The following is a 19,986-nucleotide window of genomic DNA, read 5'->3' as shown; positions in this document are numbered from 1 at the left end:
GAGCTAAACAATTGCGTCACTTCGGCGAGTCGCACATTCAAGTGCGTCAAAATTCCTCGTCATTGCGCAGGCATTTAAGACACTGTCCCACACACTAATGATGAATTTACTTACACACACACACACACAGATACCTATTTTCAGTTTAAACAGTTTATATTTATTTACAGTTTATATATATTTTATACAGACGTTTACTCGAGCTTTTTTGCACAAACAGACATTTATCATTACAACAATTTTTTATTTGTTATTTTATTTTATTTCGTATTTGCATAGATCTTTATTAACCGCGTGCCTTAAATTGCCCCCTGGGTATAATTTTTTATTTATTTATTTATTTGTTTGTTTGTTTATTTTATTAACTGCAATGGCAGTTTTCATTGTTGGTACCTTTCTATTTAAGAAAGAAAAACCCACAATGGTCAGTGACATAACTTGAAACTGACAAAAGTAATAATAAATAAAAAAATTCACTGAAAATTGACTAATGAAAATCAGACATTGCTTTTGAATTGTGGTTCAACTAAAGACTTAAAAAAAGTTTTTATTTGATTTATGAAGTTTTTTTATATTTATATATATATATACACACACACACACTTCTTGATTCCTCTGCCATTGAAATACCTTTTAGGCTGACAGTAGTAGAACCTGATGTCGTGGGTTTCTGCTGTCATCCACCTCAAGGTTGTGAATGCTTTCAGGCATGCTTTTCTACTTAACACAGTTTGGGTCACAGTGTTATAGATCCTCTATTCACCTCTAGACTCTATGGGTGAGTGTTTTACTCCTCTTAAAACCTTTGTAAAACTCCCTTGAGAGGAAACAGTCTTCTGGACATTTGATTATGACCCTTCCACAACTGTAACTATAATGTCAAAGTGCTAAGAGTGCTAAAAGCATGAGCATATTGTGAACAAGGGTATACTTTATCCACTGAATTATATATCTTTTCTTACTGGTATACTGTAATGACATTATTATGTGCAGTTAGTTTTGTGTTGGTGTTTTAGTTAATGTAAGCCAATAGCTGAAATTGTTCATCTTTTCTATAATAATAATAATAATAATAATAATATTTGGGGAATGTTTGTTAGTTTAACGAATGTGTGACATTTAAAGAAAAGCAATTTGGTATTTGATATAGCTAGTGCAATCCGTCTTAGAATTCTGCCGTTACATCTGCTTGCGACATCAAGGAATTAGTGCCTATAATAAACTCAGAAACTACACTGACCTAATAGTTCCTCATGGGCCCTTGGTTGCTGTTGAAAGGACATTATTTAGTTACAGTTACATTATTTACTGTCCAGTGTCACCCAAATGAGGATGGGTTCCCTTCTGAGGGATAAAATAGGTTAATAATTTAGTTTAAGAATTTTTTCTCCTTTCTCTGTTCCTCTACGTTTTTTTAAGCTGCTTTGAGACAATGTCCTTTGTAAAAGGCGCGATACAAATAAATTGAATTGAATCCGTCAGATTAAGTTAAAAGAAATGTTGATGTGGACAGATGTGGGTCAACGCTGATCATTGTTTTTCCCCTTTACTTCTTTCGTCTACTACATATTTATTAAAGTAATAATATTAGTAGTGTATTAATAATAAATACACTAGTAGTGTTGACGTGGCTACAGTCCACGTGTTTGTTGTTCAATGAAAATATGTTAGTGATATAATAATGAGATATGAACCCTGATCATAGAAGTGTTTGAAGAGGTCTGAAGAAGCTGATCTAGCTGGGTCGCTGCACTCTAATTTGTGTGAGAGTGTGTGTGTGAGAGCACGTGAGAGTGTGTGAGAGTGTGCGAGAGTGCGTGAAAGTGTGTGTGAGAGCGCGTGTGTGAGAGATCTGACTGCGCACACGGAACACAGCTGTGTCTCTCTCCGAGCCGAACATCAGCACACGAGGATGAGTTTCTTATTGTGAGTATTTACTGATCTAAACTTCTAAATTCATTTAACACTTTTCAGCTCACTTCACTGAACCCGTACCTAGGTTTAACTTGCGAGGCGATTAGCAGAAAGTAGCTGCTGTGTTTTTTCTGCTACAGCTTAGCCACCCAGGTTGCTAATACTAGCTTAGCTGGACAAATCTCGCTACCTTTAACCAGTTAACAGCTGGTGTAAAACTGACCTAACACTGGCATAAATAACAAAATCTTCCCGGTTTGTTCAGGCCAGCTGTTCTTTATGTAAGTTAACTGTACTGTTTTGCATGGTGGACGCTAGCTGCAGTCAAGCCAGCCGAAAGCACGGGGGAGTCTGGGTGCGAATAAATTCAGGGGCGCGGCTTTTACAGGCTTCACGGTAATAGCGCTGAAAGCGGAAATTTTAAATCAATATGTGACAACACGAAAACTCTACAGTTCACAGTATTTAGTGTTCAGGATAAAGGTTTTTATAATCCTTTAAACATCAAGACGCCATAAAGTATTAAGAGAAATAAAAACAACATCTGTTATTATTATTATTATTATTATTATTATTATTATTATTATATAAATCTAACCATAAATATATTTTTCAATTATAGAAGAAGAAGCCTCTTAGACCAAAATATTCATACTATAATTCATCTTACTGCTGAAGTAAAATAATATATCAAATTTCCTCAATTAATTTCACTCTAGCATTTGGGTGAGGTTTTTTATTGCAACCAAGCAGAAGCCACACCTGAGTCACCTGAAAGCCAAGATCAGCTGATTAAACAGGTGATTGGTATGAAAACCTGCACCGGTGCGGATAATAAGATTGGACATCCCTGGTATAGATGTACAAATGGGCGGCAGGGTGGCATTGCTGAAATTGAAGTAATAATGTGTGTTGAACATGTCTCAACCCAGGGAAACCAGGCATACAAGGATTTTATATTTTGGACACACAGTTTAAAAGTTATGAATATAAACATACTTCCAAGTATAACCCGATGGTGGCATTAGACCAGGGTTCCTGAAATTCTGCCCTGGAGGGCCAATGCACTGCAGAGTTTAGCTCCAACCCTGATCAAACTCCTCTACCTGTGATTTTCTAATGATCCTGAAGACATTGATTAGTATGCTCAGGTGTGTTTGATTAAGTTTAGAGCTAAACTCTGCAGGAAAGTGGATCTCATGGGCCAGATGTGAGGATCCCTGCACTACAGCCATGGCGGCACTTGCCCAAAATTTGGTTTGTAGTACATAGAATCCGTACCCAATCAGTGTGCCAAATTTTTTTATGAGACACAACGTTTTATGCAGCTCCACAAAATTTTATGTGCGGCCAGAGCAGAGGTGCAAAGGAATGGTGTGGGTGCAGGTTTTCATTCCAATCAAGCAGGAAACCTGATTCCATCTGTTTAATCATGCATCTTGACTCAGGTCTGGCTTAATAGTTCGAATTGAAACTTGTACCCACATTGGCTCTTTGCGGATAAGACTGGACACCGTTGAGCTAGATGAACTATGCTTTCAGGAAGAGCAGCCGGCTTAACCTCAGTAAATGCTAGCTAGCTACAGTTTAATACTCATATGATTAGCCAGTTTCAAATCACAATGTTTGTGATTTTTTTTAATATACTTTGACTTATTTAGCTTAAAGTATCGCCAAAATGTTTAACTGTTTTGCCAGCAACTAGTCGTGGACTGTTAGTTGAATAATTGTATGAAGTAAATAAGGTTAGTCAAATCCATAGTTATAACAACTTTTGCACATTTCATTTTCTCAAACGTGTTGTTACTCTTGCAATTAAGTTTATAATAAGTATCTAATAATTCTTCAGTTATACTAAAGCAAAACTGAAGTTTTTTTCTCTTCTTCTAAGTGGAAATCGCTCATCCAGGACATTCAAGCCCAAGAAGAACATTCCGGAAGGTTCCCACCAGTATGAGCTGCTGAAACATGCCGAGGCGACACTGGGCAGTGGGAACCTGCGCATGGCCGTCATGTTGCCAGATGGAGAAGATCTGAATGAATGGGTTGCAGTGAATAGTAAGTGTTAGCCATTATGCGCTTTCCATTTCCATAGAAGTCCCATCACAAGGTGTGGTCCAAAAGTACATCTAAGATTCCGCAATATTTCTCTAAGAAGCCCAAATAGTTTTGTTATAGATTAGAAGCAGTGTGTTGCAAAAGCTAAGAAACTATGAATGGTGTTTTTTTTATATGGATGACGGTGCTTCCTGGTCTCCTCTGAGGTTTTCAGGCCTTTTTTCCTTCTCTGATTACATCCATGTCCCCGATTATGGCTCAGGATTGTGATTAAAATTGAATGTATTTTAGATACTCAGTTCCCAAGCACTGAAAATAGTGCACTGCAGTGCCATGGGGAATTAAATTCAAAGCAGGGTTTAATTATTAAAAAAGAGGTAAAAAGATCTAAGATCAATACCTTAAACTTTGTGCTTTAAGTGTGGAATGTCTGCATTTGCCAAAAGAAAAGCAGTTTCATTAGTAAGGTCAAATGTTAGTAATAAGAAGGTCGGGACTTGTTTGGGTAAAGGTCAACCACCTCCCATGTTGTTGGGGTTCAGTTCTGCTTGTTAGACTTGGGCACAGAATCAGAGTATCAGCTGTTGGAAGTTGTTAAGAAATGAGAACTGAGTATGCACACGTGTTAAACCAGTGAAACATGACATCACGGCAATTTTAAAAAAGATGCCAGTGCATTGGATTTTTATATGCATTTTTTTGGTCTGCATCCTCTGCAAATTTTCTTATGGAGTAAAAGCACTGAATATTATCGGGATGTTTGAGTTGGTAAATTCATTTTTTTAACCCACAAATTAAAGCAATGCTTGTTGTTTCCAGCAATGTTGCATTTAAATAAGGTGTCTTGTGTTGTAATAAAAAGCATGAATCCATTTATTCATTTATCTTTGGTGTTTGCCGTTATGGTGTTTAAATGGGTTGATACTTTGCTTTGGTGTTTTGGTGTTGTTAGTGCTATTGTTATTAGTGAGTTCGGACGCCTTTCTGTTTTGAGAGCTATGTGTTCAGCTGTGCTTGGCTATGCCCTGAATATTAAGCGGGATTCTTTGTCCTGTTGTGTCTTGTGACATGACTTTATTTCCCTACAGGATTTCACAGAGTTTTTTTGGTGATTTATATGGCCAAAAATTCCTGATTTTGTTGCAGCTTCTTTTTTTTGTGAAAAACTACTTGAATTGACAAAATTCCAAATACAGGATTCTTTTTTTAATCTATTACCAGTGAACACACATGTAATTACTTTCTATGACAGCTGTACTCATGTTTAATACACAGGAATTAAAGATGCTTTATAACACATTTATATTTTGCATGTGTGCAGCTGTGGACTTCTTTAACCAGATCAACATGTTGTATGGGACTATCACAGACTTTTGCTCTGAGAACAGCTGTCCAGTTATGTCAGCAGGACCCAAGTAAGTGTGTGTGTGTGTGTGAGAGAGAGAGAGAAAGTATATGAAAGAGTCTGTTACAGATAGCTAGAGCATTGGGCTACATCCCTCAGCATACAAGTATTCCATTACAAAGGCCAAAAGGTTGTTATACAGAGGCTGAGACATACATATTCAAATATCCTCAAACATATAAAAACAATGGAGTGAGAGGTGTCTCATGTCACCTGTGATAATACATTTTTTATTTTCCAGAAAGTGTATAAAAACATCCTATACCAAACCTAGTTTTTTTGGCATTTGAAACAGAGATCTTGTATGCCCTGGGCCCTGGTTTAACTGATTTATAATTTCAGGGGTGACATAAGTATGCATTATTCCCCAACAGGAAGTAAAGTAAAAGGTTTTAGACTAGTCAAGTCAATTACCAGGCCTTAATCCAATTAACCATGTACTTAACCTCCTAAAAAGGAGATTAAAGAAGGAAACTACCAAAAAAGCATCACAAAATAAGAATGCAGAAGTTTGGTGATGTTCCAGGGTTTAAGCTTGTTGCAGTTATTACAAGAAGGTGATATTAAATTAAGTGATATTCAACTGAGTGTATTACTTTTGCTCAACAAGAAATTGGGTGGTCTGCCACCAGAGGGGCTTAACAGATTGAAATGGAACTGAAAAGCTAAAATTTTGATCGACACGACCAGTCCACAATTTGAACACACTTTATTCAATGGTTTTTCTTTATTGTTATTGTTATTTAACATTGTATATTAATACTGAAGACATTATTAGAGACGTAATTATGACAGAACAAATATGGAATTATGTAGTCAACAAAAACGTGTTAAATTTACCAAGAAAATGTAGCCACCTTTTGCTTTGATCACAGCTTTGCACGCTCTTGGCATTCTCTCAGTCAGCCTCATGAGGTAGTCACCTGGAATGGTTTTACAACAACCTTGAAGGAGTTTCCAGAGATGCTGAGCACTTGTTGGCTGCTTTTCCTTCACTCTCTGGTCCAAATGATCCATCACTCTCCTTCTTAGACAAATAGCTCTCATATAATCTAGAGGTGTGTTTTGGGTCATTGTCCTTTTGGAAACCAAATGATGTCCCCACTAAGTGCAAAGCAGATGGGATAGCATGTCACTGCAAAATGCTGTTGTAGCCATGCTGTTTAATTATGCCCTTAATTTTGACTAAGTCACTAACAGTGTCACCAGCAAAGCAAAGCACTCCCAGACCTTCACAGTGGGAAACACACCTTCAGGAACCATCCATTCACCCTCTTTATGTCTAACAAAGACATGGCTGTTAGAACCAAAAATCTCACATTAAGGATCAGACCAAATGTCAGTTTTCCATTGATCTAATATCAGTTCCTTGTGTTTCATGGCCCAAGCAAGTCTCTACTGCAAGTTCTTCTAAAGTAATGGTTTCTTTGCCAGTCTTCTCTGAACAGTGGACATTGAAATATATGCTACTTGAACTCTGAGAAGCATTTCTGTGGGCTGTAATCTGGGGTGTTGTAAATTGGTGGTTTCTAAGTCTGGTAACTCTAATAAACTTATATTCTGCAGCATGGGAAGCTCTTGGTCTTCCTTTCCTGGTACAGTCCTCATGAGAGACAGTTTTATCATAATGTTTGATGGTTTTACACATATAGGTCTACTGACACAGTAGACAAGACAACTGATTACATTAACAAGGCAAGAAATGTCACAAATTAACTCCAGGTGAATCTGTTGAAAGAATGCCATGATTGTGCCAAGCTGTCATCAAAGTAATTCTGGGTTGTTTTTATACACACTTGCGATTTTTTTTGCCTTTTTTTTTTTTTTTTTTTTTTAAATATAAAGACAGTGGTGTGTCTGGTTCTTTTTAGGCAATTCCATAGGTTTTCAATAGAATTGAGGTCTGGGCTCTGACTGGTCCATTCCATGACTTTGATTTTTATTTTGTGAAGCTATGTCGTGGTTGATTTGGTTGCCCCTGGCCCAGCTGAAGAGAATCAACCCTAAAAGCATAATGCTACCCCCACCATGTGGGTATGGTGTTTCTTGGATGATGTTCTGTACTGGCTTTGAACCGAACATTCCTTATAGAATTATAAAAGTTAAAACTTTTTGTCAGACTATAACACATTTTCCCACATGGTTTGGGGTGACTGATAAATCTTTTGGCATAATTCAGTTGGGCTTGCATATTAATTTTTTTAAGAAACAGCTTCCGTCTTGCCCCCCTCTACCCCACAGCCCAGACTTGTGGAGAGTACAGGAGATGCTAGTCACATGTAAGGAGTGACCAGTACCCGCCAGAAATTCCGGGAGTTACTTCATTGTTGCTGATAGACCTTTTTGATAGCCTCCCTGATCAATTTTCTCCTCGTCCTCTTATTAAATTTGGAGGATAGTCCTAATCTTTGAAATGTCTCTAAAGTGCCACATTTTCAGCACTTATTGATGATGGTTTTGACAGTGTTCCATGCCAGTATTCAGTGCCTTCGATATCCTTTTATATCCCTCTTCTGACTGGAACCTTGCAAGACTTAAGTCTTGAGTTTCTTTGGCAACTCTTTGTAGCCCATGGCTGTCAGTAGAATACAACCCCAAACATTCTGGTTAATAGAAAATAATTAAATAAATGTAATTGTTTGTATTAATTGGCAGAAAAATATTTTATAATTGTAACTGGTTAGTTTTAGTACACAGTTATGCAGTATGAACATAGAGTGTACTTCTTATGTTTGTGGCATTAAGAACCCTATATGTTTAATAATATCGAAATAGCCATAGCCTGGAGACAGTCATATGACAGCCTGTGTGTGTTCACCTGTTTCCTTCACAGATATGAATATCACTGGGCTGATGGTACAAACATCAAAAAGCCAATCAAATGCTCAGCTCCTAAATATATTGACTACCTAATGACCTGGGTGCAGGATCAGCTTGATGATGAAACTCTCTTCCCATCCAAAATTGGTAATTATGCTAAGATTTTGTTTGAATCACAGAAACAGTATCAGAATTGACAGACACTGGAATGAATAATATAATAAAAACTAATAATAATTATTATTTTTATGTTTGTATTGAATAGGAAACCTTTCTCATTCTCAAGGCTTGTTATTTTTCGGTGTAAATTAAATCCAAATGTTTTTCATTTCTGTTATTTATCTGATTGCTTTTCACTGTCTCTTGCATCCTTCAGGTGTCCCCTTTCCCAAGAACTTCATGTCTGTAGCCAAGACCATTTTGAAGCGTCTCTTTCGTGTATATGCTCACATTTACCACCAACACTTTGACTCAGTCATGCAGCTGCAGGAGGAGGCACACCTCAACACATCCTTTAAACACTTCATCTTTTTTGTCCAGGTACTATGTTGGTTTGGTTTTTCAAAACTCTGACATTTTAATAATAATAATAATGTGTATATACTTTATTATTATTATTATTATTATTATTTAAATACTATAGTAGCATTCGTGTTTGTTATATTGAGATAGACAGGGAAGAGTAATTAAAAATAACAAATTCTTAATCTTAGTTTCAAATACTGTTCAATAGTTTACAGGGAGTGGTTTTAGGACACAAACACATTCTACTGATGATGGTCAGACATTTTTGACAGTATTTGTGTGACATTTGTATTTTATTTTCTTCTAACATTTGTTTTTGTATTGGTGTGGTGTTGTTTTTTTTTATGCAGGAGTTTAACCTAATTGACCGCAAGGAACTTGCACCACTTCAAGAGCTGATTGACAAACTGACAACCAAAGACAGATAGATGGTTACTGATCTCCATCTTGTCTTTTTCTGCCTCTCTGGGTTGCTTTTGTCCTCTTTACTCTGATTTATTCTCTAGAGCACATGCTGAGCTAACATTAGCTGGGCAACAGGGGAGGCCATTCTGTAATAACCTAAACTGGGCTAGCACAATGCTACTGGCCGAAAAGGGAGTTAGCTAGAGTCCTTTGGTAGTCGCACAATTTTACAGCCTTTAATTAGATGTTTGTTTATTTATAGTTTCATCAGTAAACCATAGTTTTCTGACCTTTTTAAACCAGAAATTGTTTAAAGGATACAACATAATAGATTACAGTGTTGCTCATTAATTTTTGTCCACCTCAAAACATTATTTTTTTCAGTTTGTTGGGACAAATCCAACAGCAGTGAGATGTAATGGTGCCAGTCTATTAATATCTGATGGTTTGCTTGCGTGTTTGTTTGAGGATGTCTGTGAGCATGTCAATGCAAGTGATCGTAACAGTAAACAAATACTGGAAAGAATGACACTTATAGTCTATTTTCATATGCAATTACTATGCTGAATGATTCTGATTATTTGTTATTATATTACTATTACCTATATTTCATAATGCGAATGTTTATCTGGCCAGGTTTTATCCACTTCTCTTTTTTTTATACCTCAGATCCTATTACACTCCAGTGTTGTAGCTGTGTGTAGATCGCTGTCTTTGCTAGATTTCACTACACCACTAATTTGTATTGTTTATTTTTCTTGCTATTGTCAGAAATATGAATTAAGAATTCCTAATTCCTGATGTTTTGTTTATTTTCCCAACATTTGACTTTGTTTTTTTTTTTGGTAATAGTTCTTTACAAAGCTTTCTCAGTTGACTATTTATTTAACTTAGCTTGTTCAGAGTAATTTAAACAGATATTACCATAATATGTGCCAACCAATGATTGCTGTTGAATCAATATTTAATATTGACAATGAGATGGATATTTTTTCCTTAGAACGTATAATATTAAAGGCATTTTTATCTAGTTCTAATATGTATAAAGGTGGCTGTGGGAAAGGGTATTTTTAAAAAATAAAATAAAAATCTGTGACTGTTTATCTACAGTAATAAATACTGTGTATTATTATCAAGCATCCGCAACTTCATTGCTTTTCTTATATATGGTCGTATCATTCAGCTCGAAACGCCCCGCCTACTGTGTCTGGCCAATCAGCGTGCTCACTGCTCAACGGATCAATTTGCTAACCAATCACAACCGTTCCCATTGAGGTAATCTCATCCGCCATTGGTTATATTTATTATTTCCCTTTTCTCTAAAAAGCGCCAAAATTCAACCCGCGCTCACTCGTTCCCGGTGTTTTTGACATTACAGACGTTTAAGGGGCATATGCTTTAAAAAAGAAATAATTAATTAATTGATTAAAATGTCTCGTACTCCGAAAAGAGCTTGTTCCAGTCCTCTAAACGATAGTCTGGAGAAGAGATTAAAACGGGTGTCTATTGAAGGAAATATCGGTGAGTGGTGATTATTACACTGGGCAGAAGCAGCCCTTTTTTTTGCTATAAAAGAGATTGTGTATTAATGGATGGTTCAATAACAGCTTAAGTTTGGACTCTAATTGACTTTTTTAAAAAAAAAATATATATATATATATATATATATATATATATATATATATATAGTATATTAACATTATAAGAGACACTTCTGAATAGTGCACATTAATTTTTTCACTAGATCAATTGATGTGATAACTACATAGATCATTATGTAAATATAATATATGTTGTAGTAGGACTTAAAATGACTTATTGCTTGTATTGATATCTATTTCTTTAACAAAGCCCCGAAATTCAACCGCGCTCACACCTTGTCAGTTTTTTTTGACATTTTGACACGTACTGGACTTTTAATAAATTTTATTATATTTAACTATTTAAATATTTAACTATTTATTAAAATGTCTCGTACTTCGAAAAGAGCTTGTTCCAGTCTGGAGAAGAGATTTAGATGAGTTTATAGTGAGGGAAGCGGGTTAAGAATAAACTGAGCGGAAGCAGTCTTCTGTTATGTACAGTGTGTACATGTGTGTATATACTGTATATATATAAGTGACACTTTTAAACACTGCACATGAATTCTACAGCCTGATTAACTCATGCGATAACTAAATAGATAATAAGTGAATAGTTTAATTACATGGTAACTCGGTGGTTTCCGTTTCATTATATATGTTTGTCTTTAGCGGCGGGAAAGTCAACGTTTGTCCGCCTGCTGGAGCAACATGATAAAGAGTGGGAAGTGGTGCCCGAGCCCATCGCCAGATGGTGCAATGTACAAACCCAACATGGCGAATTTGAGGTAAGGGAAAAAATTAAAGTTATGTGTGCACGTGTTGGCCATTATATTGAAGTCATTGTTATAATAACACCATACCCAGATTATTTAGTATTTAAAGGCTGTCAATCATTCTGCTTTTAGGTTCGAATCACAAAGTAACATCCGGGTTGCAGGCAAACGCAGTCCAATACTAAACTAATGACCGTATACAGTACATCAGACCTCAACATGAATAAAAAAGAGCTTAAAGTGTGTAGTGAAAGTGTGTACGCGTTCATGAGACTCAATTGTCATGTCCAAACCTGTCAGTCACCCCATCAACCACGCCCTCAGAGAATATTATACTACTTCTTAAATATTGTACAGCTGTTCGCTTTTGAGTGAGTGTTAGGACAAATATATATATATATATATTTACATTGCAACAAACACGAGAGATATGTTGAATGTGGGAACATTTAATGTAGAGGATAACAGTTCTAAAGTTTAAAATTCATTGCTTATGGTACTGTATTTTTGATGGTTGATATAATTTAGCCTGTTCTGGTTATCCAAAGTTATCTAGGTAGCTTTGACTTTCATCTTCTCAGAAGGAATCTAGCTGTAAATGTTATGCAGCTGCCTAAATTTTAACAGCTATGAAGTCCTTTAAAATGTCTGATGGTTTCACAAATTATTCATCTAATCTAAAACACTAGAATGTTTGTTTTGTTGTACACTATAGTAAAGTAGGAGAGAAATGTTTTTCCTACAGTAAATCTTTGCTGGGAAAATTCTGTTTCACTCACCTTTACTAGGAGCATTGCCACCACCCACTGTGGTGTTGAAGCTACACTATACTGCCAAATGTTTTGGGACATCTGCCTTTACATACACATGAATTTTAATGACATCCCATTCTTAATTTGTAGGGTTTAATATGGAGTTGGCACACCCTTTGCAGCTATAACAGCTTCAAGTTTTAGGAGTGTGTTTATGCGCATTTGTAAGGTTGTAAGACACTGATGTTGGACAAGAAGGCCTGGCTCACAGACTCTGCTCTAATTCATCCCAGAGGTGTTCTATCGGGTTGAGGTCAGGACTCTGTGCAGGCCAGTCAAGTTCCTCCACACCAAACTCGCTCTATGGACCTTGCTTTTTGCAGTGGTGTGCAGTCATGTTGAAACAGGAAGGGGTCATCCCCAAACTGTTCCCACAAAGTTGGTAGCATGAAATTGTCCTAAATGTCTTGGTATGCTGAAGCATTAAGAGTTCCTTTCACTGGAACTAAGGGGCCAAGCCCAGCCCCTGAAAAACAACCTAACACGATAACCTCCACCAAACTTTACACTTGGCACAATGCGTCCAGGCAAGTACCATTCTCCTGGCAACCGCAAAACGCAGACTCGTCCATCAGATTGGCAAACAGAGAAGCGTGATTGGTCACTACAGAAAACATGTCTCCACTGCTTTAGAGTCCAGTGGTGGCGTGCTTTACACCACTGCATCCAACGCTTTGCATGGCACTTGGTGATGTAAGGCTTGGATGCAGCTTCCCGGCCATGAAAACCCATTCCATGAAGCTCTCTATGCACTGTTCTTGAGCTAATCTGAACGCCACACAAAGTTTGGACGTCTGTAGCTATTGATTCTGCAGAAAGTTGGTGGCTTCTGCGCACTGTGCACCTCAGCATGTGCTGACCTCGCTCTGTGATTTTACATGGCCTACCACTTCGTAGCTGAGTTGCTGTTGTTCCCAGTTGCTTCCACTTTGTTATAACATGGAATATTTAATAGTGAGGAAATTTCACAAATGGATTTATTGCACAGATGGCAACCTATCACGGTACCACATTTGAACACATTTGAGCTCCTGAGAGTGACCCAGTCTTTCAGAAATGTTTGTAGAAGCACTGCATGCCTAGGTGCTTGATTTTATACGCCTGTGGCAACGGAAGTGACTGAAACACCTGAATTAAATGATTTGAAGTGGTGTCCCAAAACTTTTGGCAATATAGTGTATGAAACACACAGACAATGAAGACAAAACCAGGATATTTAAGAAGGGAGAGGAATAAAAGTGACAAAATAAGGAAAGTGAGCATGTGATGCAATTCTCCTTAGTTGCTCAAATGATTTTATTTATTTATTTATTTATTCATTCATTCATTCATTTATTTATTTTGGTTAAAAAATGTACATATTTAAATGTACACAACAAGCATTTTTCATGTCTGGCCATAGTTAGGGAACAATAGAGACATATTGCACACAAGCTCACAAGGCTAGAATTTGCAGTATGTGGCAGAGAAAATGCTCTCAATGCTGAAAGAAAAAGATTACAATATTCTACTATAAAGCACATTGCAAATCAGCTGCCTTATTTCTGAAATATGCTTGCTGGCAATAAAACAGCCTTGTCTGTTGGAATGTAGAACCAGTTTTCCATACTTTATTTCACAAGGTACATGGATTAGTATATTTATAAAATGCTTTAGCTTTTTTTTTTTTATTAAACTCGAAAACAGAGTTAAAACATAGCTACTCTGACTTGTAAGAAACATGGATGGTTTCTTCCTTGTAATATTTAGGAGAAAAAAATGTTATTATCATTTTGCTGCCACTATGGACTTAGCCACTCAGAGCAACTGTTGTTCATGTTCTGCAAATGTATTACCATCAACAGCTGTGGGATGCAATAATACACCACACCACACATGTCCCTTGAGAGTCAGCAGATGGTATAGTCAACAACTGTACACTACCACAGAGTTCTACCTCTGAGTTCTACCACAGAGGTTTTTGTTACAAAGCAATATTGTTCTTTAATCCAAAGCTTCAGAGGTAGCAGTGCATGATGACTTACAGGAGGAGTTTGGAAATCACATTTACCCAAATGTTCTATTTACCGTTAATGCAGCCAAATCAACTGAACATGTCAGGTGTCAAAAATGAGCTTCTTCATTACAGTATTTACATGCCAAACATGTCTTGAAATGACGTTTCATTTGAAGTAAATAGAACATTAGTATAGATGCATTTTTGTATCAATATTGAAAACCTTTTGCTTTAAATATGTTTCTTGTTCCTGCTCAAATGAGTAATATATGACATAAACTCTGATAACCTGTAGGAAAATCAGAAAAGTGTGTGATAGTGTTTTTAAGTTATTTACCAGAGCTCATGCTAGAATGCATTTTGCCTAAATAATAAATGAAAAAAACAAAGTATATTTTTCAGTACAGGGGATGAACTGACATTGAAATAATTAATCTAATTTTTAAATGAATTTATTTTAAAAGGCCCCACGTTCAGAGAGTGAACTTCTTTGTTTGTTTGTTTGTGTGTGTGTGTCAGGAGCTGACCACATCTCAGAAGAGTGGGGGGAACGTGCTGCAGATGATGTACGAGAAGCCAGAACGCTGGGCTTACACATTCCAGAGTTATGCATGCATGAGCCGTGTGCGTGCCCAAATCAACTCGGCCAATGGGAAACTGCGCCACGCTGAGAACCCAGTGCAGTTCTTCGAAAGATCTGTGTACAGTGATAGGTGGGTTGGGATGGGGCTGTGGGGTGGGGGTCCAAGATGTATTTATATGAGTTTTATATATATATATAGATATAAATGATATATAACTGATATGAATTCAGTTTTAGCCATGAAATATAACTTTAAATTAAGAACATGTCCATTGTATAATTATTTCAAATCTTGCCACCAATGTCATTATTTTCACATAAATGCACACTTCTTACACACAGTTGTATGTGTTGTATGAAGGTCAATTTTGTTTCAAATAAAACTAAAATTTATATTTCTGTAGAAAATGTGCGCAGTGCTTGCAGCTGCACGTACCGATCAATAGGGGGAGCTACATGTGTGCACATTAGGTGCCGAAGTTTCCCTGTTAACATTGTAAATCTAAACAGGGTTTGGGGGATGTCCAAAATATTCTATTATTGCATATGGACCCGGAGAAATGTTATTAAAACACAGTGGGTATATGCCGTGTCTACTCAATTCAATTCAGCTTTCTCTTTTCACTTATCTTTACATAAATAAATAAATGGGAAATAAATTATACATATGAAATTTAAATGTATCGTACATGTAAAATGACGTACAAGTTGTGGCACCTGTGTTTTATTCCGTATTCATTTTCTATAGGCCTTTTTTTTTTTTTTGAGGTACGTCTCTTGACAATGGGGCAAAAACATGCAATCCAAAAAAGTGTCCTGAAACTAGAATTATGCACAATAAATACTCCAACGCAAGCAGCACTAATAATAAAATCCACTAGCAAAATATGAATAAGGAAAAAATGTATATTTTACAAATGCAAATAATGAGAATCAAATGAATTTCACACTTTTACAGATTCACACTTTTAATTCGCTTGTTTTTTTTTCTTTCTATTAGCTGAGGATTTTTTTGTTTTGTGATTTATGCCACATCTTAGGGCACATTTCGCTGAGTCAACATTAAAAAGCTTATAAAAGCAATTCATTGTTTTCAGTGCAGTTGAATTGTTTGTAGATGAACTTTCATTGTTGATTATTTCTTTATCATACCATAATGCATCCCATAGTTGTAAATGTCAGAGACAGTGCTGCTGTTAGTGATGTGGGTGTGGCTAACTTTCACACCATAATCAGTTGACCTTCAAAGATCCACCCCCCTTAAAAAAAGGGATCAGAGAAATCTGCAAAGTAAAATAAGTGTTTATCTACTTATATATTATTTGCTTGATCTGATGAGATTTCAGATTGTGTTGAAATCTGAGTCTCTGTCTCTCTTGCAGGTACATCTTTGCAGCGAATTTGTATGAGAGTGAGTGCTTAAATGAGACTGAGTGGGCCATTTACCAGGACTGGCACAGCTGGTTGCATAAACAATTCGGCCAGCACATTGAGCTGGATGGCATTATTTACCTGCGGGCTAAACCAGAGGTACACACACATTCCTTAACTCAAACTATGCTAGATTAAAAAAACCCTTTACCTTTAACCTTATATATATCCATTAAATGTGGGGAAATTGAGAAATGTTTTAAAGCTTAACTTTTCTTAAAAAGTTGCGAGAAGCAGCACAATGGATCACAACGATCAGATAGTTATATTTGTTTTATAGTTTTATAACAATTTTATTTGAATGAACTGATTTCAATTTCTTTATTTGTTTGAGTTTAGTAAGGTCTTTAGGATAATAAGACAAAAAAAGAAAAGACCAGTGTAAATCACAGTTTCATTTAAGAAGATGAGGAGAAGGTCAAATTTATTTGATAATGAATATTTGTGTATGTATGTGTGTGTTGCTTAGAGGTGTCTGGAGAGGTTGCACATTAGAGGCAGAGAGGAAGAGCAAGGGATTCCACTGGAGTATCTCGAGAAACTACATTACAAACACGAGTGCTGGCTGCAGCACAAGACCCTGAGGTACACACACACACACACAGGACCCTGACCCATACACTGAACACTGTGTACTAATGGACAACAATCTAAAGATTTCAAGGTCATGACTGCTTGTTTTATGCTCAGTCTCCGAGATTTTTCAGCTCACCACAACTGTATGGAGTGATTATTTAACTACAAGCTAAAAGTATTCAAACCAGCCCGTGTGGCACCAACAATCATGCCACTGACGAAATCTGAGATTACATTTTTTCCCCTATTTTGTGGATGAGCAAAGTCTATTCAAAACATTGTGTATATGTATGCATTATACTTATGGTACTTATGTGTATATTGTATGTGTTTGTATGTGTTGTGCAGTATGGACTTTGACTATCTTTGTGAGGTTCCTGTTCTCACACTGGACGTCAATGATGACTTTAAAGGCAATAAAATCAAATGTGCAGACATGATTGAAAAGGTAGCAACACTCTTCCTGTCTTTCCCTCTCCCTCATACTCATAATTATGCATGCACGCACACGCACACAAAATGCCACAATGAATATGGCATTCTTTCATAGGAAGAGTGTATTTAGGTAGCTTAAAGTTTCTATTTAAAACTACAACTACAAGACTGAACGAAAGAGTGTGCAGCACTGCATGCTGAATATGTACCCATTTACTGTCTGTGTGTTAAAGATGGAGGTGTTCCTAATGAAGCCGAGTTAAATGATTAGATTTATTTGTTTGAAGGGGGAGACAGGAGTAATTGCACAGAGAGAACAGTGATACTTGCAGAGATAGAGAAGAGAACACTTTCATTCACATATATACACCCTTTTCATAGATACACAATCTTTTTGTCTTTCATATCAGATAAGTGTTCTGAACATGTAAATGTTGTAGACTACAATGTTGTTCCTTTTTTCTCCACAGGTGAAAGACTTTCTCAGCTCTCTCTGACTCACAGGAGTATAACTGGATGTATTTGTTTGTGTCTGTGTGTGTCTCTGTGTGTAACATTATTGATTATTGTATTGTATTATTGATTTTATTGTTTTAGCAGTATAACTTTAACTACAGCAATATATTCTTGGACTTGACAATGAAGTTGCCTGTAATGTTAGCCCCTTCACTCTAATCTCAGTACTGGATGTAAATCATATTGGATTGAAAATTTAATGGAATTGAAAATAAAGATTTCAGGCTATGGTTATAGTAAAGTATATTGCAAGCTTGGCAAGAAAGAGCTGTACAGAGCTGTAACATGAACATCATGAGCATTAAAAAATAAGGTACTCCTCAAAGGAATTAAAGGAACATTTTGAAAACACATCAGATCTCAATGGGGAAAAATATCATGCTGGATATCTATACTGATATGGACTGGGTAATGTGTTAGAAATGAAAGGATGCCACATTGTTTGATGGAAATGAAAAACCTACAGAGGGCTGAATTCAAAGACACCCTGAAAATCAAAGTGAAAAAATGATGCAGCAGGCTAGTCCATTTTGCTGAAATTTCAATGCAGCAACTCGAAATGGAACTCAGTAGTTTGTATGCATGCCTGACAAAGTTGGGGCATGCTCCTAATAAGGCGACAGATGGTGTCCTAGGGTATCTCCTCCCAGATCTCGACCAGGGTATCACTGAGCTCCTGGACATACTGAGGCAAAACAGGCAAGTTTGTGGCATGGGAAGAGACGTGGCCGTTTTTTGTCCTTTAAGCCCTTCTCTCACAGATGCCGTCTTATGGTTATTGGGCTGCAGTCAGAATCAGTAAGGGCCTTTATTTGGGACGACAATCTTCCTGTGTCTTGATGGACAGCCCATCAGATCCTCCTGCTCAGTGCATGTGAAATTCTTTGGGTCTATCACTTGACTTTTTTGTCCCATAACTCTTAAAATCTTTTAAGAAATTTAAAATGACTGTCTTACTGCATACAACCTTGACAGCGATGGTGCGTTGTGAGAGGCCTTGCTTGTGCAGCTCAACAATCCTGCCACTTTCAAAGCCACTGCCACTTTTTTAACTTTTAAAGGCTATTGATCAGCTGATAAACAGCCTGTTTGAGTTCAGTTTTCAATAAATTGCCTGCTCTTTATTTTTTCTCTCTTGCTCTTGTTTCTTCTTCTGGCATTTTCAAGCAGTACTTTCAACCTGGTTAGGATTCGCAAAATGCGAATACGTGTAATGTTTCCCCTGGTCTTAAGATTTTGTTCAGAAGTGTATATATATAACAGTATATATATTGGATTACCTTTGTTTAGTCCTGTTAGGCATACACTTTTCCATTAAATCTGCCAAAGGGCACAATTGGTTTGTTATGGTTGGTGTTTTGCTTACTAATTCAAAAATAAGAACATATTTTCATGCACATATTACTCAGAACATGGAGCAAAAATGCAGGTGTAAACACAAAAAGCACATGCTATATTCAGTTTATACACTGATTGCAATTTTGGTGCTATTATGGGAACAACATGTCCTATAAAAACAACTTATTACGAATAAACTGCAGTGAACCATTAAACTGAAATGCCTTTTTTAATCATTTAGTGATAATCAAAATAGCAAATAAACTACAAAAAGTCAACTCTACCAATCAAGTCTCTATCCTAATCTCATGAAAGTCATGAAATTAGTTATAAATCCTGGCAAAACATATTGTGTTCCAAATGAAGCGGTTTACAAATCTTGCATAATTGTATAACCTCAGTATTAGAAAAGGAAAATTGATGCTTAGCTCAGTTTCTCTACTGGCCATAAAAATGTTATACAAATTATATTCTGTATGATATATGTGTTTTTCATAAAAGTAACAGGATAAATGACTGGTCATCATTTCTCTCTCTGTCTCTCTTTTCTTTGACCTTTGTACACAGTGACCACCAGGAGGATCTCTAAGCATTCATGTCAGTTTCCTTAAATATTGTTTATATTGATAAATTAGAAGAAAATATGCCTTTATTGGATATTTTATGATACAGTTTGCAAACCTATTTCTGTAAAGCAAAAGAGATGACCTTGGCCTGCAGTCTATGCTCAGTTGATTAAATGATAATTACTGATCATTTATAATAATAATAATAATAATAATATTATTATTAATAATAATAATAATAATAATAGTG

General features: G+C 36.4%; 3 protein-coding genes across 4 annotated transcripts in view; 2 read left to right on the top strand and 1 right to left on the bottom strand.

Annotated features, from left to right (window-relative positions):
- Nucleotides 1-24, bottom strand: part of cacfd1 (calcium channel flower domain containing 1) — an 11,302-nt gene extending 11,278 nt beyond the window's left edge. The window contains exon 1 of one of the 2 annotated variants that reach the window (XM_058414778.1): nt 1-24. This exon is cut by the window's left edge and continues 631 nt beyond it. The gene's annotated coding sequence lies outside the window, so the exon portion shown is untranslated. The other variant, XM_058414777.1, reaches the window with a different exon arrangement.
- Nucleotides 25-1,726: 1,702 nt separating this feature from the next.
- mob1bb (MOB kinase activator 1Bb) lies at nt 1,727-10,236 on the top strand. The gene is made up of 6 exons (XM_058414775.1): nt 1,727-1,926; nt 3,806-3,972; nt 5,294-5,387; nt 8,211-8,344; nt 8,574-8,737; nt 9,073-10,236. The coding sequence occupies exons 1-6, from the start codon at nt 1,913-1,915 to the stop codon at nt 9,148-9,150; spliced, it is 651 nt and encodes a 216-aa protein (XP_058270758.1). The 5' UTR covers nt 1,727-1,912; the 3' UTR covers nt 9,151-10,236.
- Nucleotides 10,237-10,458: 222 nt separating this feature from the next.
- Nucleotides 10,459-19,597, top strand: dck (deoxycytidine kinase). The gene is made up of 7 exons (XM_058414774.1): nt 10,459-10,648; nt 11,380-11,495; nt 14,811-15,004; nt 16,257-16,404; nt 16,775-16,890; nt 17,230-17,329; nt 17,787-19,597. The coding sequence occupies exons 1-7, from the start codon at nt 10,558-10,560 to the stop codon at nt 17,811-17,813; spliced, it is 792 nt and encodes a 263-aa protein (XP_058270757.1). The 5' UTR covers nt 10,459-10,557; the 3' UTR covers nt 17,814-19,597.
- Nucleotides 19,598-19,986: the final 389 nt, after the last annotated feature.

The sequence above is a fragment of the Hemibagrus wyckioides genome, linkage group LG18 (assembly GCF_019097595.1).
Source record: "Hemibagrus wyckioides isolate EC202008001 linkage group LG18, SWU_Hwy_1.0, whole genome shotgun sequence".
Lineage (NCBI taxonomy): Eukaryota > Metazoa > Chordata > Actinopteri > Siluriformes > Bagridae > Hemibagrus > Hemibagrus wyckioides.
Note: the sequence above shows the minus strand (reverse complement) of the source record. Positions and strands in the feature narration are given on the sequence as shown.

Coding starts and splice junctions, on each gene's coding strand:
- mob1bb (XM_058414775.1), top strand. Junction 3,973..5,293: donor TGAATGGGTTGCAGTGAATA/GTAAGTGTTAGC, acceptor GCATGTGTGCAG/CTGTGGACTTCTTTAACCAG. Junction 5,388..8,210: donor GTTATGTCAGCAGGACCCAA/GTAAGTGTGTGT, acceptor TTTCCTTCACAG/ATATGAATATCACTGGGCTG.
- dck (XM_058414774.1), top strand. CDS start 10,558: ATGTCTCGTACTCCGAAAAGAGCTTGTTCCAGTCCTCTAAACGATAGT. Junction 16,891..17,229: donor CTGCAGCACAAGACCCTGAG/GTACACACACAC, acceptor TGTGTTGTGCAG/TATGGACTTTGACTATCTTT. Junction 17,330..17,786: donor GTGCAGACATGATTGAAAAG/GTAGCAACACTC, acceptor TTTTCTCCACAG/GTGAAAGACTTTCTCAGCTC.